At 42.8% G+C, this 24,129-nt stretch overlaps 2 protein-coding genes across 3 annotated transcripts in view; both read right to left on the reverse strand.

The window, feature by feature from the left end:
- LAMP2 (lysosomal associated membrane protein 2) overlaps positions 1 to 23,515 on the reverse strand; it is a 34,386-nt gene extending 10,871 nt beyond the window's left edge. Inside the window, exons 1-6 of one of the 2 annotated variants that reach the window (XM_007178607.2) lie at positions 23,312 to 23,515; positions 11,888 to 12,006; positions 10,980 to 11,196; positions 7,153 to 7,311; positions 6,028 to 6,215; positions 3,030 to 3,152 (exon numbers count right to left, since the gene is read on the reverse strand). In XM_007178607.2, coding sequence (XP_007178669.1) covers positions 3,030 to 3,152; positions 6,028 to 6,215; positions 7,153 to 7,311; positions 10,980 to 11,196; positions 11,888 to 12,006; positions 23,312 to 23,375 — 870 coding nt within the window. In that variant the 5' untranslated portion in view covers positions 23,376 to 23,515. The remainder of the gene's footprint in view (positions 1 to 3,029; positions 3,153 to 6,027; positions 6,216 to 7,152; positions 7,312 to 10,979; positions 11,197 to 11,887; positions 12,007 to 23,311) is intronic. The other variant, XM_007178608.3, reaches the window with a different exon arrangement.
- LOC103005262 (RNA-binding protein with multiple splicing 2) lies at positions 3,671 to 5,690 on the reverse strand. Its single transcript, XM_057537854.1, has one exon. The coding sequence runs from the start codon at positions 5,454 to 5,456 to the stop codon at positions 4,824 to 4,826; it is 633 nt and encodes a 210-aa protein (XP_057393837.1). The 5' UTR covers positions 5,457 to 5,690; the 3' UTR covers positions 3,671 to 4,823.
- Positions 23,516 to 24,129: the final 614 nt, after the last annotated feature.

A 24,129-nucleotide genomic window follows, 5' to 3' on the forward strand; every position in this document is an offset into this window, starting at 1 on the left:
TTCTGAGCCCTCACCACCTCTAGCCTGGATCACAACAGCCTCTTAACGGGGCTCCCTGCCTTTCAGCCTCTCCAGCTCTAACCATTCCTTCGCTGCTATTTTCTTTCTGAAGCACTCATCTGATTAGCCAGTCATTCTAATTATTTCAGTGCTTTTAGTATGTACAAGGTAACATATCTAAGTGTTCCAGGGAGCCAGCAAAATGGACCAGATATGGATCCTGCCCCCACCGCGTTTGCAATCTGCCAGGTAAGAGAAGATAGATATAAATAAATAACCATATTACAAAAAAGTGATAGGTTATGAAAATTAAAAGGCGAGAAGTTACTTCCAACTAAGGGAGGAGCAAAGGTAACACAAGCTTAGGGATGGGCCATTTGAATTGGGTAGGATTCAATTAGGAAACAAGCAGAAACGAGTATTCGAGAAGGCAACCGCGTGAGTAAAGGTAGTCAGAAAATGAGCATAATCACAAGCACACTAGCATCTGAGAACTTACGAAGTGACAAGCGCTGTTCTTAAAACTTTACATGTGAGGCTTCACGGAACGGAAGAATTACAACACCCCATTTTGTAACTGAATTATGGAGGTTGTTGAGTAACTTCCACAAGGCTACACAGTAGTCAGTGAGCTGGGATTTGACACCAGAAGTCTGGCTGCAGAGCCTGGGTACTGGTTACTCATATGCTCTCCTACCACACGGGATGTGCACAGGGAACAGGGTAAGGGAAGCATGAGATTCATAAAAAGGGAAAGAAGGAATCATAAAGCTGGATATGCAGGTTACATTGCATGGCAGGGAGGGGAGGCTTGAACTACCCTGGCATGGAATTTAGATGTTTTCTTGTTGGCAAAACAGAACCACTGCAGGTTTCTGAGGAAGACCTGAGCTTCAGGAAGATCAAGCTGATGCTGAAGTACATTGGGGGAGGGGAGGAAGAGATGGGACTAGTTAGGAGGCTGTCTGAAACATCCAGGTAAGAGGTAATGCAGGCCTGAATCAGTAGGGAATGAAAACCAGGGGGCAGACTAAGAGAATTTCAGGAGGAAGCATAAAGAGGACCTGACAACCTTATCGCATCTCTCCTTGGCTTGGCATTCAAGGCTCTCCACAATTAGTCCCAACTACTCTTCCAAACTTATCTTTCACTAAACATGCTACATGTCTCATTCTCCACCTGGTCTTGATTGTGTTCCTTTATCCAGGGGTAGCTTGTACTTTTTCACTTACTCCCCCCATTCTCCCCCATGTGTACAAATCTGACCCATCCTTGAAGGTCCAGCTTAAATGCCATCTCTTCTGTTAAACCCTCCTGACTCTCCTCTAGGTAGAATTAATGGCTCATTCTTCTACACTCTTACAGCACTTTGTATCTTCCTCTGGTCTAGCACTCATCCCACAGCACTCTACTTGCCCAAAGAATCAATTCCAAAAGCCAGCATGACATTCAAGGCCTTCCATAAAAACAGGAATTATTAGTACATTGCTATCTTTACCACTAATCCATGGGCATCTGAAGAATACAGGCCTTCCTCTTTGTATCCCACCATAACATCCTGCACATACACTGAATTCAATAAATTATCCTTAGAAGCAAGTGTCATGATAGGATTGAAGGTGAGATGGGCCCCACTGAACTCTGGTGACACTGCAGATGTTTCTTGATTTTTCAAAGTGCCTATAGCATGGTTAAAATGTCACTATTTTGAATTACATTTTAGAATAGTCTGCTGGGCAATTAAATATTGTAATCATTAAATATTACATGTTTCCCCATGAGAGTCAGAAGAAACCATGTTCCTTTTAGGATCTTACCTCAGCTAGAAAGATCAAGCTCAATCACTCAAAAGGGAGTGAATCTAAAATATTACTTTCTTCATTCTTATTGACTATAATATAATCTCTATGAGGTAACTTGGGAAGTCTGCTCTTACCACACTGAAGATGACAAGCTTAACTAGACATTCTTAATAGTAGTTCACTGGTCATATATGTACTACAACAGAGTAATTATTTGAATGCTGGAAAAGGGAAGATTTTTATAAACCTTTCTAAAATATAATCCTCAATTACTCGGCATATATTCCATAGAGAAAAGAGGCTTTAGACTCAAAATACCAAGTTCAGACACGAAACAAAGACATACCTAACTTTTCATACATCAGATGTTGAGACTATTTCCCCATCCCTAGATAAGAGTAATCTGATTTAAAAGCAGAACTGTTTTTTAGCCCCTTATACAATAACTTTGGTGGTTCAACATTTTCCCTCATTGATAGCCCCTCTTCCCCATTCCAATTTGCTGTAACATGTGTACATACACATACACACACACACACCCTTCGAAAAATTATGGGGATAACAACTGCTTCTGAGAAGGTGGAAATAAAGGTCCCCAATGATCAATTTATGCTACCTAGAAGCAGAACATGCATGGAAACTTCTGCTTAGGGTTCAGCCCTTGATATGATCATGAACAACAAAAACCTGAATGCTGCCATTATAAACCATCCTGCACGTAAAGCACTTGCACAGAGCCTTGTACATAGTGAGTACTCAATAAGTGTTAGCTATCATTATTACTGATACTATTACAAATAGTATAGCCTTGAAAAAGCCTAAAATATTATAACAGACAAACATGAGAATTTTCTAACCAATAATAGAGAAAAATATTATGGAACTTACTTTGTCTTTTATAAGTAGACTTTATTATAACATATCTATATGGATAGATTAGACTTTTTTTTTAATATGGGTTAATTCTTACTCCTACCCTAAGGTCTATATAAAAACAGAATAGCAGAATTCGAGTCCAGCCCACAGAACATCGAAGTGACCCTGAGGGATTAACAGGGATCAATGGACTACACTTTATAATTAAGTAGTGTTGAAATGGAAAATAGAGGTAATTATCCCTCTCAACAAATACACACACACGCAAACACACACACACACAGACACACACACACCCCTTTTTAGACTTTCAGATGTGCTCCCCTAATTTTTGATGAACCTGTTACTCACCACAGCAAAGACAAAGTCCAGATACTTGATGCTGCTGCTGCTCAGCCTAAGTAGAGCAGTTTGAGGATGGCAGCTGCCAGTGAAGTTGGTTGTGTTGGGATTGATGTTAATAACCGAAGCAACCTTCAGGGGAAGAAGAGGGAGAGGTACAGATGAATCATAAAAATCTACAGCAAAACCTTATACTCTAATAAGACCAAGTTCATGGAGAACAAAAAAATCCTTTTGTCTCCTAGATATGGATACTTAAGTGTATGATACCTTACTTTCAAAGCTGGCCCAGGTCCTCAAGCTATGACTCAGAAGACTTAAAAAAAAAAAGGAAGACAAGAGGAAAGCTTCCTCAAATAATGAGCCAAATGAAAACACATTTTTTAATGGAGCACAAGAGCCATCTGTCTAGCTTGTTTAAAGTCCCAGGACTCTGAAAATCGGACTGGTTTGCTGGCACGCCCTCTGTAGCCCCAGTGGAGCACTGCAACCAGAAGTGCCATCGTGCACCCCTATCTATATCTACCTATCTACGTATACCATTCAAGTCATCAAATAGCTGGAGAAACAGCTGCACTGTTCCACACCTACAGTGTGGTTCAGGTAAAAGTGTGAAGGAGTTATATATATATATTTTTTTTTTACTTTGGATGATTTTTTATTTTGCATTTCATATATTATCCAGTTTCACATTCTCACAGGATCAGCAATTACAACAGCCTCCTTGTCTCCCAAGTCTGAAAACGGCAAGACAGCCACCGCTGCGGCCAAAGGCAATGCACTGATGTGCACACGAAACAAAAAATTGCACAATTTTTCCTTCATTTTTCTTAAACTAACGGCTGACGCTAAGGCTCACTGCTGGAGAACGGAAACCCTTTTCTTCTTCATGCCTCAAACTAAAATGTTAAACTTATCTGACAGGGCGGACAAGGTCTCTTCAATAATTAATTGCACACACACACGAAAAATCCTTTATGTTGCATAAATATTTTGTTACACAGGGTACAAAAATACTTTCACTTTTTGGTTGGTTTTGAAGTTTGGAAAGCATGAGGAGCCATGGCAGGGGTGGGGTGCGCCGTGGAGAGGTAAGCGAAACTGGGCAGAGAAAGGGTTTTCTTAATGGCTGTTGGCCCATCTGAGGGGGAGGAAGCAGAGGACCCCAATTTGAAATAACCAAGAAAACGCTCTATCTTGGCTGGGTGGTCCTTCCTGTTCAGCCTGGAAGTGTGTGGGGTGGTGGAGGCCGCCAGCCGCCGGGTGGGGCTGGCTGCAGGGCTTGGTCCTCACTGAAGCAGGGTGGGTGCAGGGGAGGGGGGTGTGGGGAGAGGGACCGGGAATGATGAACCATTAGTGGCCAGGACTTGTTGCTATGGTGACACAATGTGAGAACAAACTGTACACTCACATATATACAAGTTTAAGTGTCTTAATTCATGCCAGGAAAACATGCAAAATTAAACGCCTCATTTCTTTGAGGTGGGGCTACGGAAGCAAATTTGGACTGGAGGTCAGGCCTTGCTCAGTCCCAGTGAGACCTCCGAGCTGGGTCTGGGTGTCCCAGCGAGAAGGCCCCTGAATCCTGCCGTGAGGCCTTGGTGAGGGGCGCTTTGGGGCAGGACAGGGCTGAGGAAAAGGAGAGAAAGGAAACAGAGTCCACTGAGTCAGGCTTAAAATTCAGTCTTTGGAGGGAAGCAGCAGCTCTGCACGGGCCACCTGGGGGCAGTGGAAGCTCAGGGTGGCTCCCTCCCCCGTGAGGCGGGCGGGGGGGCTTCGAGCTGTGGTGACCAGACTGAAGAACTAACAGAACTGACGATATTTCCATCCTTGCTGGGTGGTATCAGAGGAAGGGTACCAGCGCACCTGAGCATGTAGGGCGGCAGCGGCAGCAGCAGTGGCAGCTGGGTAGGTAAACGCAGCATGTGAGATGGCTGGGGTCAGCTCTGTGGTGTACAGAGGGTAGGGGGCCCAGGCCTCTGGGGATGCGGGGATCAGAGCGGCCCCCATCAGGTCATAGGGGTCTCGTGCGATGAAGTGTGCTCCTAGGGCGGGGTGAGCGTTGGTGGGATTTGGTGTAGCCATTAGCTTGTTCTTGGCCATCTTGGTGTTGGCTTTGGCAAACTCTAGCCTCAGGGTCTGAGGGTTCTCAGGATCAAAGCGAATACCGTTCAATGCATTCTTGGCCGCTTCTGCTCCTGCCCGGCTGTCAAAGATCACAAAACCAACAGGCTGTCTCGATGTGAGCTTGATCAGGGACCCTTCATACCCCTTGAACGGCCTGAAGAGCAGGTAGAGTTCTCTGGGTTTAATATCCACAGGGAGCCCACTGACGAACAGTGTCCGGACCTCCTCCTCCAGGGTGCCGCTGGAGCCCGAGCCCGTGCCGGTGCCCGTGCTGGTGCCGTGCTCGCCGTCCGGCTTCAGGTTGCTCATGGTGCGGGGGGTGGGGTGGGGGTGGCTAGGGGAAGGGAACGCGGAGGGCTAGCGCGGCGCCCGGCCCCGGCGAGGAGGTGGGAAGGGGCGAGGTGAGCGGTGCGCCCCGGGGGTGAGGGGCTGGGTGGCGGTGGGGAGCGCGCGGGGCGGTGAGAGGGGCAGCCGCAGCGTCGGGCTGGGGTCACATCAAGTTTGGCGGGTGCAGGAGGCGGGGAGGGGGTGCGGCGGGGGAGGCACTGGGAACCGGAGCCGAGCCCAAGGAGTTATATTTTAAACTAACTGAAATAAAGATCTACTGCTCGTATTCTGATCTACTGATGGCAAAAAGAATCTACACCCCAAAGAGTCCTTTAAACTACTAGGTTTCCTGCTGGCCAGTACAACACCTTGACAGTGACATTAACTCTTCATGGTTATAATAACTCAAATTAATCAAAACTCTACAAGTCAACACAAATCTCTATTTAAAACTGCATCATTCTAATAACACTACGCTTGGGGTGAAGGCTGGACCCACTACATTTGAAAGGAGATACAGAAAGAATGTATCAATAAAAACAGGCAACTATACCTTATCATGAGTAATGTTCAGCTGCAGCCCCATGGTAGCCAGAAGACATGTCCCATTGCTATTTACAACTGAATAGGATCCAACCTCTGGCTTTTCCTTTGGAGAGGGTGTTGTAGTAGGAGATGGCACAGTGGTGGGAACGATGGGCACCACTGTGGTTAAAGTTTTATCTTTATCACACAAAAACTCTGAAACAAACAAAGGACAAAATAAATGTTTTAATTCATAAGGCCAGGGAAGAGCAAAATATTTCTCACAATAAAAGTCCAAAAGGGTTATGTTTAGGGTAGAGAATATCTTGATAGTATTATTTTAACCTAAATGAGGCAGAGGTCCTCAAACTGCTGCTTCATATGCAGACAATCTTAAGAGCTATGACACGGCAGACAGGCTCCAGACACATACAAATGCGTTATCTACTCACGCGTGGCCACACACTCATCTTTTCATGATGAGTCCCTTAAGTCCCTTTGTTCCCCCAAAACTTCATCTGCCTCTGAGGTGAAAATCAGAGGTTTAAGTTTGAAAACAGTTTGCCCCTACCTAGGCCTGCCCTCTTCTTTTCCACATATAACCACTATAAGGAAAAATACGGTTTTTAACTGAAAAAAGTTTAAAAATCATTGAAGGATTTAAATACAAATGAACCTTTTATTTCAACCCCTTCTTAGGAAGTGTTGGTAGTTTTCCAGAACTGGTGCATGAGAAATTATTGTTTTTCCAATAAAGTCATATAAAAGTTACAAAATCGATTTATAAAAGTCAAGATTAGAACACAGAAATCCCATTTCTCAGCTCTTGTCTTGGATCTTCAAAAGCTGAAGAGCTGAGGATCAAATGCTATCTGAGGATTTGTTCAAACAAAGGTTAGGTTTTAGCCACTGAAAACACTACAGGTAGCACATTTTAAAAGACCATTCCACAACATGTACATCAGAAACTTGAAAGTGCAAGTTCCACGGGAATAAGAATTGCTGTTATTTATAAAAACTTTACAGTGCAGTGTAAGGTGTAAGTCTTAACATATAAATGCTTTAAGATAACGACTTCAACTAAAGCTACCTGGTATACGCTAATCTTAAGTTAGGACCCAAGTATAGAAATATATATATTTGAAGTGCTCACCTTTTGTGCTCACTGTGCCATTTTGGACAAAAGCTTGTACATGAACATCCCAATAGTGCTGGACAACATCATTCTTTCCTAAGGTTAATAAACTATTGCATCTAAAGATGTCATTCAATGGAACTCTGACTGCCACATGGTCAGAAACAGTAAAAACTCCTGTAAAAGAAGATTAACAATAGCTATTTCCAAGAAGGTAGGAGGAAAGTGATCATATAAATATACATTAGACTTTCATCTCTTCTGTCTGCCTGCCCCGCCCCATTCCTGAAGTGACAAAAGACAAGGCCTGTTCCGGAACTGACAAATTCACTGTGGCTGAAACACAAGGAGTAAGAGGAAAGACGTGATGGGGATTAGGAAGGAAAGATAAGTTGTAGGTGGTCACACTTTGAAGCATCTTCTATGATCTCAGGACAGGTTGGGCTTTATTTTGTTAGCAACAGAAGGTCAGCTTCAGTTTTTAAAGCTGGGAATAACAAATGTATCATTTATTTTAAGGAACACAGCAAAACTGTAGAGGTTAGGCAGAGCAGAAAACTTTTAAGGAAAGTCATTTAAGAGGGAAACTAGTTAGAAGGCCAACGAGTTGGTTAAGGGGAAAGGCGAGGAGGAGTTGCCTAAACCAAGATAGTGAGGTGCAGTAAGAAGAGAGTAAAGAGGCCAAACTGAAGACACATAGCTAAGGTAGAATCAACAGGACTTAGTGACGAAACAAAGAAGAGAGATGGAATAATCAAGGATTATTTTTGTGCTACTATCCCAAAGTAAGTTATAGTAACTAAAATGAGTTTTTGAAACCTCTTCCTGGATAGGATTTAAAGACTATTCCATTTCAGGAACATTTCAGAATATGAAAGAAATAAGTTACCACCTTTCTGTGCAGAGTTATTATAATGCTTATATGGTGAAACTTCAAAAGACTATGATCACACTTATCCACCCAAATGGCTTAGCTTCTTTTGGAGAAGCAAGGAAGGAAGTTATTCAAGGCCCTTAATATAGGTTGCCTTCTGTGCCTCTCCATCACATAGCAAGGCAGGACTTATGCTGCCTTGGCACCCCCTAACGGCCAAAGGAAAAAAATTTTTTAAACCAATGAACCAGAACATTTTTCTCCAAAACCATTTCTCACTGTTAACATCAGTGAATAGATGTATGAACTAGCTGTATGTAGACAGACCTCAAAAACAAACGAGTGCAAAAACAAGCTGTAGACATACTGGAGTTACACTATAAAACTATGTCATTTTTAGGGCTTCCCTCCTGGCGCAGTAGTTAAGAATCCACCTGCCAATGCAGGGGACATGGGCTCTATCCCTGGTCCAGGAAGATCCCACATGCTGCGGAGCAACTAAGCCCGTGCGCCACAATTACTGAGCCTGTGCTCTAGAGCCCGCGTGCCACAACTACTGAAGCCCGCATGCCTAGAGCCCGAGCTCCGCCACCGCAATGAGAAGCCTGCACACAGCAATGAAGAGTAGCCCCCGCTCACCGCAACTAGAGAAAGTCGCACGCAGCAACAAAGACCCAATGCAGCCAAAAATAAATAATTAATAAATAAATAAATTTATTTAAAAAAAGAAAAAAACCCATCATCAACAGTCTATTTAAGGAAGCCATTTAAAATCTCAAATAGTTTCAAATATTACACAGAAGCTAGCAATAAAAATTGCATCTTCCCTTGTTTAAAATAAAAGGGATGAGGGAATTCCCTGGTGGTACAGTGGTTACGACTCCACACTTTCACTGCCGAGGGCACGGGTTCAATCCCTGGTCAGGGAACTAAGATCCCACAAGCTGCACGGCGCAGCCAAAAAATAAAAAAATAAAAATAAATAAAAGGGGGGAGAGACTGGCATTAACCTTTCAGAGCCCACAGTTTTTCCATCAAATCTGTCAGATTAAACCCCATCTGCTTTTACTGCCACCCCCTTTGGTCTGGCTACTCATTACATCATCACTTGATTCCTATAACAGCCTCTTAAACTGGCATCTCTGCCTGTAGTCTTCTCACTTCCAATTAATCCTGCAGAACATTCTTTATAAACTACTGTCTCTGCTTTTGTTACATCATTCTCCTGCTTAAAAACCTAAAATGGTTCCCCGGTGCCTACCCCATCAAGCTATAAATGCCTTTCCTTGGCTTCCAAGGCCCCCTATAATTTAGACTCACTGCACCTAGCCAAATTGATTTTCCTTCTACTACACACACAGCCTCTATTTTAATCAGGCAGCTCTCCAATTACTGCTGTGCATACTATGCTTCCCCCTGCTGGAAATATTCTGCTCAAAATTCTCCACTTATTCAAAATCTACCATTAGGCCGAGTTTCAGCTCAGGTCCTCCTTCTCTACACCAAGCTTTCTCACTCCTTCGATGCACGCTGACCTCTGCTCCTCATCAGGACCTCTTGTCCACAGGCATCCACTGATGGGCTCAGGGACGATGTACCATATGCACAGTTTATTCTGTACTTTGAGAGGGTCTAGAGCTTTCCTCACATTGTCAGAAAAGATTTATGAACCCTCCATGCCCAAAACACAAACAATAACAAATTCACAAGGATCTCAATGCTTTCCAATTTATCCATATAACTTGGGTAAACAACTTCACTTTGTCTCTCCAACTAGTTTTTAAGCTCAGTGAAAGTTAGGGACAAATCCTAATACTAGTTCTGAAAGACAATATATGGCAGAAAGCTAAATACCAAGATATCCAATAATAAACTTGCTTTAGTTATCCTCTCAAACGAAGACATCAGTAAAAAGAAAACTAGGATTTAATTTCCAAGTCTCAGTTAGTGATACCTCCCAAGTTTTACATGAGCTCATTCACTTCTGGATCTTTAAAATATGATCTTTTGATATCCCATAAATCCAAATGAATCACTCATCCCCAAGTCCAGGAAACTAAAGCCCATCTACCTGTGCTTCTGGGGTCAGGATGAAATACTACCTGTGAGAAATGCTAAGCTACTACAAACACCATGTTAATATCCCAATCTCAGTGGAGGGGGGAGAAAGGAGAGAATTATATCCCTAACAAGATTGAAATCTCCATTATCCATGCCTTCAAAATATTTTAACACACATTTCAGTTCTAGTAGTCACAACAATGGCCTAATTCCCAAAGCCTTCCCAAGTTCATTTTGACCTAAAATTCTCTCAAAATAGCAGCAAATGTTGATTTCAGTCATCTTACGTTTTGGTTTTTTTTAACATTTTTTCCTTACCTTTTTTACTTTTCAGTCAAAATCCTACCTAAATGGTAAAAAAGATTTGAAGATGAAGTATTTCTGCTGGTCTCAGGTTACTAAACTTGTACACATTTAAAATAGTTATTAGTAAAGGATTTTCTCATTCATTCAACACTTGCTGAGTGCCCACTACTGAATGAAATAAATAATAGTAGTTAAGTGCATGGAGTCTGTAAGCTCAACACACTTTGGTTCAAACACCAGCTCACGCACTTATTAGCTTGTGTGACCTTTGGGAAAGACATCTAATCTCATCAAGCCTCATTCCCTTTACCTGTAAAATTGAGATAACATCTACTTCCCAGGGTTGCTGTTAAAGATTAAGTGAGATGCTGCTGGCAACACACTTAGGATACTATTGATACATGGTACATAGTAAAGCACCAAGCAATGACAGCAAATATCCTTACTGTGTCAAACACTATGCCATGCAAGGGAATACAAAGACATGATGTTTCCATTCCAAACAGGAAGACAGACTTGCATAAGGATGGCTTTTAAATTATTTACATTTTTTTATTATTAATAAAAGCAAAAGAACACAACACAATCCAATTCTTAAGGTTACCTTTTTCTTTTGCATCAGGAAATGTTGTGCTATCATTAGTGTTGTAGGAAAATGAGATGCTGTCGATTGAATAAGAAGACGTCTCCTCCTGTGTAAAATTCACAATCCAGGAAAAACCAGATCCAAACTGCACTGCAATTTTGGGACCATTCTGATCATCCCCACAAGAGCTTCCATTGTACTTTGCAGCACCAAGGTCTGAAATGGTTACAGTTTTCTAAAAGAAAAAGAAATCTGGGAGTTAGGCCCAAACAGGCAGCAATGAGCACAAGCATTTCCGAGTGGGGTGCCACTGCAGTTGACTTCACACCCCCCGTGGCCAGCCTGGCCCGTCTGTGCTGACCAGTCTCATATTCTTCAGCTACACACCAGTCCCTCTGGACAAATCCATGCAAGTCTAAAAGGAAAAGGAAAACCGGCCTGAACTTCTGTTATTAAGTTGATTATTTTTAAAAATCAGATTGTAAGCAGGCAGGACCTTAACCAAAAGAAATAAGAAGGCAAAAAGGATTGAGAGGATACCCCACCCCCCCAAAGGAGACTTTAATAGCAAGCTATTAAAAAAAGGACAAGCTTTGATGTTAGTACATGTTACAAACATTATGGAAGTAGTTAGACCTGAAACACCATACAGTCTTCAGATTATCTGCCCTTAACCAACTCCAAAAAACCTCTGAAGAACTGATGAATTAAAATATTCATTCCTAAATAAATAAATAAAATAAAAAATATTCATTCCAACACTAAATAGAATACCTTCAAGTGTACATGCTAAAATAGCTCCACAGAATTTACACGTTAAGTCAGTTAACATATGAAATCTTATTTGTATAAATGAATACAAAGGATAAAAAAAGGGTAGAAGTAAATTCCTACTATAAAACTCAAAGAAAAATAAAAATACTTACATTATGTTTATCTGTGGTCTCATAGCGTATTGTGAAATTCATCTCCCATTTTGCATAAAGGCAAGTGGCATTTTCTGAATCTGTCAAATTAAGTTCCAATGCATAAGACGAGACAGCTCCTAGATTTATTAAAAAGAGTAAGATTTTTAAATTGGACTACAAAAACATACATAAAATAAAAACAAGCTCTATCCAGCACTGAAGCTCAACCAGCTCTAAAATGAAACAAAGTATTTTTAATATATATGGTAACTTGGCGATTATCTTTTGATCGAAATCCTGTTGATAAAGTTAGCAATACCCCTTCCCCAAAAAGTTTACTCAACATAGGATGCTTAGGTAATGGCACAGACTGGTGACATTTGCCTTTTACCTCCTAATAATCTTTTCCACACTCTGTACCTTGCTAGTTTTGTTTTAGGCAATTATAGTTTACCTGTTAGGACTTCTGTTTTTTAAGGTAAATGAGGTGAAGGGGAAGCGTGGGAAGGGTGTTAAACTGCTTTTCTCAAACCAGCTGGTGGAACTTTCTCTACATAAATAATGATAGATCTGATTTCTGTGGTCTTGCTGCTTTAAATCCTGTCACAAGCTATGTGACCTATGACACTTAGAAGTCTTGGCAAACTATTTTATTCCAATGTGAAAAAATGATGATGTGGGCCAGGGCTAAGCGTGTGTACCACATGACCAACAGTACTGCAAAGGTTGTTAGATCCATAAGCAAAAGGTTAATTTTTATAAATGCAGCGTTCATCATTTTTGTTTCATAATAAAATCCAATTGATTAGAAAGCCTAATTAATCTTTTGACATGGGACTTCCCTGGTGGCGCAGTGGTTCAGAAATCCACCTGCCAATGCAGGGGACACGGGTTTGAGCCCTGGTCCAGGAAGATCCCACATGCCGCGGAGCAACTAAACCCGTGCGCCACAACTACTGAGCCTGTGCTCTAGAGCCCGCGAGCCACAACTACTGAGCCCGTGCTCCGCAGCAAAAGAAGCCACCGCAATAAGAAGCCCGTGCACCACAACGAAGAGTAAGTAGCCCCCTCTCGCCGCAACTAGAGAAAGCCTGCGCACAGCAACGAAGACTCAACACAGCCAAAACTAATAAATAAATAAATAAATGTATTTATTTTATTTTTTTTAAATTAATTTTATTTATTTTTGGCTGTTGGGTCTTCGTTTCTGTGCGAGGGCTTTCTCTAGTTGCGGCAAGCGGGGGCCACTCTTCATCGCGGTGCGCGGGCCTCTCACCGTCGCGGCCTCTCTTGTTGCGGAGCACAGGCTCCAGACGCGCAGGCTCAGTAGTTGTGGCTCACGGGCCTAGCTGCTCCGCGGCATGTGGGATCTTCCCAGACCAGGGCTCGAACCCGTGTCCCCTGCATTGGCAGGCAGATTCTCAACCACTGCGCCACCAGGGAAGCCCAAATAAATAAATAAATTTATTTTTAAAAAAATCTTTTGACATGGACTTAAAGTTCCTTCCTACATTCTCAACTTGCTACCTCTCTTTTAGCAAAGAAACCTTTCTGGGACAGAAAAGCCTTGGGACTTTTCAGCTAACTTGACTCTGATCTTCTACAATAGGTTAAACATGGGGACATTACCTATTACATTGAAGAGCCCAAGAACTCAAAATACGATACGCCAGCAAACTCAGCAGCAGCAGAAATGATGGGCCATCATCTAAGGATTTTCTTCACTGTCTCACGCATATACCCAAGGGGTGAGCTGTTTCCTGTTAAGATAGCTGCATAGCCTTGAATGATACCTGAGCACACCTGCGTCACCTACAAGTGGGGACACGCTCTAGACTACAGAGAATAAAGTCCTAAGAGGAATACCAAGAAGGCGTGCCTCAGCAACAGCTTTCAAGCTGTACACAAAGCTCTCGTCATGCTCTGCATGCTCTGGAGACCGGGCTGCCTCGCCAAGCCTGAATCTGATATGCTAAAGCTTGTGGTTGCTGACAATGCCTAAATGTATCGGCTAAGGCTCCAATAAGACCTTGTGAGGCCCAAGTAGGTTTTACAGGCTTTCTTTTCTCAGAACAATCTGGAATGGAGCTGGCATCATTGATCCAAGGCTACCCTGCAGTGGTGTTGAGAACTGCAGCTTAGAATTCTTCTAATCACCTGGAGGCCTGCTTTCCATACACAGTCTCTCTTGGTCTTGTTTAAAGTCCCTCGTTTTAACATATTCTCTTTGTGAATATTCAAAGCATTCAAAACTATCAGAAACAACCAAGAAAAGCCTGGCATGTATTAATCATTTTCTTTCCAAAGATATTAAGAGTAACAGACAAAACAGTGTAAAACAATGATTAGTATCAATATGTGCTGGGGTGGAGAACTCCGCCCTATGGAGTAGAAGGCACAGGTTGTGGTTCACATTTGCCACTACATTAATATCAAAACAGCCTACCTGCCAACCCATAAATGAGAACTGAGAAATGCCCCGAGGGTCCAAAACATTCTGTTCTCATGCCTTCATAGCCCTTCTCGCTGTGAGAGCTATGCCTTCACAGGGCTTCCTTGGCATCCGGGTCTACATCTCCAACTGCACAGGGGCCACTTTTACTCAATGCCTATCACCTCAAACTCAACAATTCCACAATGAAAATCTACTCTTCGACTTCCTCCAAACGGAGCCCGCCTTCTCAGCCTCACTGGCTCGAAAGGAAAGGCAGGACCTTGTACTGACACTCAGGCTCAAAAGGTTTTGGGAATTAGCTTCTACTTCATTCTCTTCGTTAAGTCCTATTGATTTTTTTCCCTTCAAATTCCCTCTGAAATCCAATCCTTTGCCTTTTATTTCTATTCCAACTCCACCACCACACCCCTAACTTACTACAGATACCTCCTAGCTACCCCTAGAACTGCTGTCAGATTAATGGTCCTTAAATACCTCTTCCTGGGGCTTCCTTGGTGGCACAGTGGTTAAGAATCCATCTGTCAGTGCAGGGGACACGGGTTCAAGCCCTGGTCCAGGAAGATCTCACATGCTGTGGAGCAACTAAGCCCGTGCACCACAACTACTGAGCCTGTGCTCTAGGGCCCGTGAGCCACAACTACTGAGCCCGTGCGCCGCAACTACTGAAGCCCGCGTGCCTAGAGCCCGTGCTCCACAACAAGAGAAGCCACTGCAATGAGGAGCTCACGCACCGCAACGAAGGGTAGCCCCCGCTCGCCACAACTAGAGAAAGCCCACGCGCAGCAACAAAGACCCAACACAGCCAAAAATAAAAATAAATAAAATAAATAAATTAAAAAAAAAAAAAGAATCCACCTGCCAATGCAGGGGACAGGGGTTCGAGCCCTGGTCCGGGAAGATCCCACATGCCGCGGAGCAACTAAGCCCATGCGCCACAACTACTGAGATCTGCGTGCCTGGAGCCTGTGCTCCACAACAAGAGAGGCCACTGCAATGAGAAGCCTGCGCACCATAACAAACCGCAACTAGAGAAAGCCCGCGCATAGCAACGAAGACCCAACACAGCCAAAAATAAATATAATAAAAACTTTTTTTTAAATTAAAAATTAAAATTAAATACCTCTTCTCTCAGGATACTTTCTTGATCAAAACCTTTTACTGGCTCCAAAATTCCCACATTAAATTTAAATTCCTCTGCCTGACTTTCAAAGTAATCTTTAATCTTGTCCCACCCTATTCCTTCAACTTCTCTCAAGCCATGTTCCCAGAACACACCCTTTAATTTGCCTGAACTTGTTCCCCTGGGCCCATTCGCCATGCTCTAGTCAACCTCCCAGGCTTCTACTGCTCCTAACATTTGAAATCTACTTGTTCACCTCAGGAGGGATTTCACTCTTTCTCCCTGTCCCAATATCTGAAACACCCGCCACCCTGCCTTTTTGTTACCATTTCTGGCAAATATCCCCACCCACTACAACAGCTGAAAATGTTAGATACTTGCTTTCCCAGCCTCCCTTGTGGTAAAGATGGCACTTACTTATACTAGGCTCCATCCAGCAAAGGCATCCACCCCAGATTCTGAATAAGAGGGCGGTGAAATGCAGCCAAGAAGGGAACTATCACACTCAGATGGAAGTAGCTACAGCAGGATCAGGGTCCCAGGCAACAAGGCCAGAACAGCTAGTGGCAGTGGCCAGCAGTGCAAGCCGCAGGTTAAAGCTTGGCGATGGCAGTGCAGTTCAGTGGCATGAGCTGGGGTACTGAACTAGGCTTTGGGGTATATAGTCAAGAGCTCCAGTAATTCTGAGTTACCTAATGAACATATTTTTATAAAGTAAAAATTTACTGATGTGTTACACACAGAAAAGTACACAGCATACATTCGGAAGGGATTTAAAGTGCACAAAGTATACAGCTCAAAGAATTTTCACAAACTGAACCCGCCTGTGTCAGGAAACATTGTGTCAGGAACATTCCAAGTACTCTTCAAAGTCCCCCTGTTCCCCCTTCCAGTTACGATTTCCCTCCCAAGGGGGGCCGCCATCCTGTCTTCTAACAGTACAGTTTACTTTTGCCTGTTTTTCAACTTGATGTAAATGAAATCATTCACTATGCTCTCTTTTGTTATCTGGCTTCTTTCACTCAATATTATGTCTGTGAGATTCACCCATGCTGTTGTGTGTAACTGCAGTTTGTCATTTCTCTCTGTGTATAGCCTTCTTTCACTGCTTGTCTATGCTACTGCTGATGGGCATTTGGATAGTTTCCAGTTTGGTTCTATTACAAATGGACACATCGGTGAACACAGGTGAACACAGGAGTATGTGTGTCTATTAGGTATGTGTCTAGGAATGAAATTGCAGGGTCAAAGGGTATGCACATGTCCCAATATCGTTTTAATAAATTCCTTTTCTGCTTAAAAAAAAAACAATGAGATTTTATTTCTGTTGCTTACAATTAAGAACCCAGACTGATAGGCTGTCCACTTTTCAGCAGCCATTTTCTCCATAAAGATTTCCTTGACTACAAAAGCCCTCAAGGAGCAGTCATAGTGCATAGCCCCACACTTGAGTGTATTTTACACTATCATGAATTATTCATTTATTTTATGCCTGTAAATCCTGTCTCCCCTACTGTCATAAGCTCCAAAACAACAGTTTTCAACTGTTACTTCGCAACAAACTGATGTGCCATGGTAAATTATAGTATACAGCAAGTAATTTGTTAACTAATAAAAAAGTAACAAAGTCCATGAATGAATGATATACATGGGTAGAGTCAAGATTCCCTTTTGATAAGGTCTCTACCACTCATTTGAATTTCAATATGCTCCCTTAAACAGATGATCTTATCTATGCCACAGCCCATAGGAGTGTGTCTTTTATATGAATGTCATCCATCACAAATGTCATGGTGGGGGAGACCATGTTTATTACTTCCCTCTATCTCCTATCATTCCTAGTAGTGCTGAATACGTATTAGATTCTCAATAAATACTGATTGATTAGATCAAGGTGAAAATACCATGCAATAACGACCCAGAACACAGCTTAATCTAATTACAGGAAGAGCCTTTAGCTCTTCCAAATCATGAACCCAACCTATCAGGCTTCTGGATACTCCCTCAACCCCCATGTCCATTTTTTGCAATAAATTTTGACATGAATTTCAAGCTAGGAATAATCCTTCTCCCAGAAATTAAGTTTATAGTTGAAACATTTACACTTTGGTAAAAAAATCTCCAGCAAGCCATTTTCATCCATATTGAAGTGTTTGATTTTCGAATAGCCAAACCATTTTTGTCTAAAAGGCTTTATGACATTAAAAAACCACAGCTGAGGGGGCTTCCCTGGTGGCGCAGTGGTTGAGAATCTGCCTGCCAATGCAGGAGACACGGGTTCGAGCCCTGGTCTGGGAAGATCCCACATGCCGCGGAGCAACTAGGCCCGTGAGCCACAATTACTGAGCCTGCGCGTCTGGAGGCTGTGCTCCACAACGAGAGGCCGCGATAGTGAGAGGCCTGCGCACCGCGATGAAGAGTGGCCCCCGCTTGCCGCAACTGAAGAAAGCCCTCACACAGATATGAAGACCCAACACAGCCATAAATAAATAAATAAATAAAATTTAAAAAAAAAAAAAAAAAAAAAAAACCACAGCTGAATATATCCTAGAGTGTGTAATTATAGAGCTGACAGTTTATTCTCCAAAGAGAAGAAAAAGGCAAAATCAACTTTCTCAAATTCAAATATCCTCTTAATCTTGTTTCCAAAGAGATCATTTATAGGTTCTTTTAGAACTCAGAACAAACTCTGTTCTCCAAGCATGGCACGCTGCAAAAAGTGGCTGGGTTTTTATAAGTCTATTTGACCCAAAGTGTAGTTGAAAAATGTACATTTGTAAACAATATGGGGGTGGGGTGGGAACATAATACTACTGGTAAAACAAAACCAATAAAAAACAAACAATGATCTAAGAGGCAATATAATGGGACGATTAAGAGTCCCATCACTGGCACTGAAGAGCTAGAATTCAAATCAGGCAGTCCAATTTACTAGCTGTGAGACTCTGGGCAAGTTAACCTTGCTAAGAATTGTAGTGTGTACTTCTCCAATACATTCTTCGAAAGCATGAAAGCCCTTCAGAGCTAAGAGAACTCTGCCAAGCAAGTTAGAGATTTTAAAAGTTTCCCTTCTAGTAAACAGAGCACCTAAAGGGATCCTTCCCAAATTTTAGGTATGTCTACTTTCATCATACTTAGTTATGGACTCTTGTCCTCAAACTCATCAATTCAGAATGAGGTTGAGCAAAGGGTCTTAAAAACAAAAAACAAAACAAGCCCCCAAAAAAATCAGGACATAGGCAACAATATCTATTTACTCTTTCTTTTCAACTCATAGGTCTGTTAAGTCAAATTGACTGTTCCTCAATTCCTAATATAAGTACAATTACCGCTTCGGTTTCTGATACTCTGGATTTCTGGTAAATCTCTTAAAAAATAAAAGTAATAATAGATTTTAAGCTATGAAATAATTTTTTTTAAGGTCAGAGAGTGGGTAAGGAAGTAAGACTCAACACCATTCAACTAATGGAAAGGGCTTATTGCTGAGTGCTGTTTGGCAGACCTCCAGAATTCTTTTGCAATGCACAGCAGGATACCAACAAGTACTTATAAAGTACACTTTTGGATCTGATGGGATTTCTGATCATTTTAATCTGAAATTATGATTGGAATGCTTTTGTCACTATAGGAGGAAGAGCAGTCTTCCTGCACCATGGAGCACCGAAGTCAGCTATAATGCTGTGAAATAATCCTTGATCACAAATTCCACTCGATGATATAGGGGAAGAAAGCTGCACTCATGGGGAATATGTGAATATCTATAAATCCTATCAGGTGTGATAACCAATGACTAATGGATGAATAATAAGCCTGTCCTTTCAAGTATCTTTATTAAAGCTAGAATAATTTCAGCAGAATCTTGAAATCAAAGTTATCAGTGGTAAGGCTACAGAAAAATCTCAATGCTTACTTTCTTGCTTTTTGATCACCTCCAAAAGAGAGAGATTGGTTCTTTGTGGAAACCTTATTCTCCTTTTCACCTAGGACTTCCTAGCTCCCCAGGTGAACCTCCACTACTATGTAGGTGTATGTGAAGGGGTACAGGTAAGATACTAGCATTATTGTATGGAATTATAGTTTAATAAGTTACTATCTGTACTGCTTAGCACTGATCTTGAAGTTCTCCAACGGAAAACACACACAAAATATCTTGCAAGACCTAATTTAAGGTTCACAGAAGAAAAAGGAGACCGAGTTGGTCTAGTTCACCGTTATATCCCCAGTGCCTACCAATGAAGACCCTCAACAAAAATTTACTGAGAGGTAACCATGTGCCACCTGGCCCTGTGCTAGGGAGGCAATGGGAAGTAACAGTACAGAAGACAGTCTCCACTCTCAGAGACTAAGACCACAGGGGAGACTTGACTATTACTGGGGGAAAAAAAGAGTGGGAAATAGGCTAGCCTAATAACCTAAGAGTTTGGGAAAGACAAGATTTACTCCTATTCCTCCAAATAAGTCACCTGGCTGGCCTCCTTCCAACACTTAGGTCTCTGCTCAAATGTCACCCAACAATGAAGGCCTTCTGACCACAAAATGTCAAGGAGGGTCAACCCCACCACCCACTGCCTATCGTCTGCTCTTCTTCCTCATTACCTGCCTCATTTTCTTCACAGTGCTTATCACTGAAATTCTATTATTTACCTGTTGGGCTGTCTTCCCCCACTAAAATGTAAGCTCCGTGAGAGCAAGAACCTGATCTGTCTTCTCCATTGCTCTATCTATCCCTTTCACCTAGTGGCTGGTACACAAAAGTCATTCCTTAAACAACTGTGGAAAGGCGGGACTCTGACCAGTGAAGTACACACTCAGGACACTTATATCAGGTTTTTTCCCACCCAGAAAAGCCTCAACCCTATAAAAACCAGCTGTCAGACTAGTTACAGGAATCAATAACCACAGAAATCTGAAATCTATGATGTCACAAAGGGAACATAAGCAGTGATGCTAGGAAAAGTTTTTCATCCACTACTCTCTTTGTAATGCCTCTATACAGCTTTTCTTCATAAAGTTCTCTAGTCAGTTATAATTCATTCAAATAAATACCAGCATAGCTTAATCTCTGTGAAAAAGACCAATACATAGGCTCTGAGAATTCTTTTCTATATTTACTCTAGAGCAACTATTTTTAAAAGCTACCTGCTGCAGCTGGGATAGTGTTATAAAGTTACAAAGTGAAAACGGCCCAGCTGGAAGCTAATGAGACCATAAATTCAGGAACAGATCCTCCCTTCGTTGGTACCCTCTGCAGTAGTCAGGAACAGCATGAAATTCATAGCAGGTACTTTACAAATATTTATTGACTTTTCAAAAAACTATTCTTGGTATCCATTTTGATATATAAAAGTAACATGCAAAACCCACCAAGCAACTGAAGAATTGCTAAATTCTTAAGGAAAAAAAAAACACATGGAAGGAGTTTGAGCTCCACATTGAACCAATAGCTGGGAGCAAAAGCAGCTGTAGAGAAAAGGGAGTTTCCATTTCATCCTGGTACCTTTGAAAAATCTGACCTACCTACATTATTAACTTTTACTTCTCCAAACCCTGTTCTGAACTTGAAAGTGGAGGGAATCAATCTTGGAAATCTTCCAAGAGAATGAATCTAGTTAGTCCCAATCAATAAATGGCAAACGAGCAGATGAGCTGATGGGTTCTTTTATGTGCTTCTTTTTGCCTGTTTATTTTCTGCAATGAGCAAGCACTGCTTTTGTAAAAACAAAACAAAAAAAAGCTTTCATTAAAAAAAATTTAATGACATGAAAGCCAACAAGACAATGATTATTTTTTTTCACTTTCTCTAAACAATAACAGTGTTGTTTGTGCAGATCCAATTGGCAGTGAACTACTGATTACCAGATGCCTTGGTCAGATGTGTTCTAGTCACTCATAAGGTGCTTTTCGTTGTAAACAATCCTCTCTTAGGGTCGCTTGGCCCTCAGTGAGTACTTCACAGGGGAGTTAAGGCTTCGAGCTGTGTTTGAGCAAAGCCTCTGTGGCCCACTTTCAAGAAGGGCTACAGAAGAGTTTCCTGCACTATGTGCACAGCTGGACTCTCTTTTGGCATCAGGACCCCTTTACTTTATCCACTGAAGACCTCAAAGAGCTTTGGTTTATGTGAGTTACATCTATTGGTATTTGCTGTACTAGAAATTAAAACTAAGAAGTGAATAAAACACATCAGACCCATGAGAGTGGTGATGTCATCACACATTCATTCTATAGCCTCTGGAAAACTCCACTGTACTGATGAGAGGATGAAAGTGAAAAAGACAAATGTCTTAATATTATTCTAGAAATAGTTTTGATCTGACAGAACCCCCCCCCCGGAAAGATCCTTGAGAATCACTAGATTAGATCATCAAGACCCCTTCCAACGCCATGGCTCTGGAGCGAGATTTCTCATCTTTTGGCACTACTGACGTTTTGAGGTGGATAATCCTTTGTCGGGGGTGGGGGAGTGCTGTCCTGTGCATTGTGGGATGTTTAGAAGCACCCCTGGCCTCTTACCACTAGATGCCAAAAGCAATCCCCAATTGTGATAACCAAAAATGTCTCCAGATATTGCCGAATGTCCCCTGGTTGAGAATCCACCATTCCAGGGTGTTGATTTTATTCTACTGAAATGTGAATTACAAAATGTGCACCTCTCACTGCCTTCTCAGGCCCCTAATATATCTACTTTCTCTCTACTCCCATCTGGATCTGTTCCTTCTCTTCTTTTAATAGGTCACAAACAGCAAGAGTCAGTGGTAGCAACAAGCGCAGGATTTATCAGTTCAGGAAGAGGTATTCTGGTCAAAGTTCACCTTTCAGGCATTAAAAGGCCTCAGGGACCCAATGCTTGGGGGTGGGGTGCACATAGCACCATCAGCCAACATTCAGCCAGTCATTCTTAGGACCTGGTAACAACCCAATCCTTAGGAAATTACCTACCCTCCTCCTCCGAAAACGAGGTAATAGGCCAGTTGTGTGAGAGGGAAGAAGAAATGGAGCTTCTAAAGGCAAAGAGGCAGTATACAAGACTCAGATATACCACCCCTCTAAAACCTCAACATCTGGGGACTTTTTTGTCAGGGTCTAGCTGGGAGGAAGTAACAAAACTGGTAAAAAAAAAAAAACCCACGATGTCCTCAGCACCTCCAAGTCAGATATTCACTCCCCACCAAAGTTCCTACTCATTCCTTTTAGTCTCCAGAGGCTGGATCCAAGTTTTCTCCCCTGGAAACTGCCCCAGCCACCTTAGATCCCTTCCCCATCAAAACTCCAAGTACCAAACTCCAATCCATCATCACTCTTCACCTCTTTAATCACCCTTCCTTCACAGCGTCAAATTCCTACCCCCCGCCACCCAAGCCTCTCACTGCCCCTCAGAATCTACTTGTATCTGTTCCCCCCACTTACCCCAAGCTTTTCTCCACGCAGGCAGTCTCTTCCCTCAGTTTTCTTCTCTCCCGCCCCACAGTTTTCCACCATCTTCAAAACTCTTGCCTGATACTAGGACCAGGACTCTAAATGTCTATGCCACCCCAGATTCTGCACGTACCGCCCTCCTATGCTCATCACTCGTTAGTATCTCCCCCAAGTTACTCTTTCTAACCCGATGCGCTCCACTCCTCTCTCTTCCCTACCTCCTCCCTCGGCGTCCCCCCTTACTTGCCCCGTTATGGACCCTTCTCCCCTGCCATCCCTCGGTCGGGCCTTCTCTAGGTCATCGCTCGTCACCTCGGGCCAAGCGCCGAGGCCCAGTGTCAGTCGTTCAGCTTCTCAACCCCCTCTCCCCGGACCAGTCTTTCAGGTTGTGGCCTCTGAACTGGGCGCCCCGGGCCCAGGCTCAGGGACTAAGCAGGAGGGCCCGACAACTCACCCAGGACGAGGCAGAGCAGAAGGAGCCCGGAGCCCGGAACCGGGGCGAGGCGGAAGCACACCATGATCCCGCAGAGCAGGCTGCTGCGGCGACAACTGCAGCGACAGCAGAGAAAAGCCTCGCGGAACCGGGGTAAGAGCGCCGCTGACCACCGACCACAACGCTGCAAAACCCAGGACTCGGCGCTTCAGCGCCGGTCATAAGACCAGGGGCGGGACTCTTTCCTGCCTTCACCCAATCACCGCGTTTGAAAGCGGCCGGGGGGGGGGGGTGATGCAGGGCCCGGTGGGCGGGGTGACCACGCCCTGGCTTTTTGGTTCACACTCATTCTTAGGCTCCTAGGAGATGGGCGCGGACGGCCGTTTCTAAGGCTAAAGAGAAACGAACTTTTTTTGGGGGGGGGGATAGATAGTAGAGATTATTTCAGTTCCGACTCCTTGAGGAAGGAGAGAATACTTTTGCTGGAGTAAAAATGGTTGCTAGGCATCGCAACGTAATACCTACAAAAATAATACATGATTATTCTCCAAACACTGTTGCCCATGCAGTTCATGTCATTAAAAGGACAAGGGAGCTAGAGGGTGATACAGGGTCACTGAACGCCAGAGCAGGGCTTGGCCTTGAAGTTCACCTAGTTACAACACCCTGTTTTTCAGATGGGGAAACTGAACTCAGAAAGAGGAAGAGTCTTATTTCAAAATAGAAAGAAAGAAAATGAGGAAGAGAGAAATAAAATAGAAGGACAAAGGGAAAAAAACAAAGATCATCCATATTCCTACTACACAGAGAGACTATTATCTATCTGTCCATCCTTCAGG

The sequence above is a fragment of the Balaenoptera acutorostrata genome, chromosome X (assembly GCF_949987535.1).
Source record: "Balaenoptera acutorostrata chromosome X, mBalAcu1.1, whole genome shotgun sequence".
NCBI lineage: Eukaryota > Metazoa > Chordata > Mammalia > Artiodactyla > Balaenopteridae > Balaenoptera > Balaenoptera acutorostrata.

What these genes read in the sequence shown, in the direction of transcription:
- LOC103005262 (XM_057537854.1), bottom strand. Translation starts at nt 5,456, where the DNA reads ATGAGCAACCTGAAGCCGGACGGCGAGCACGGCACCAGCACGGGCACC.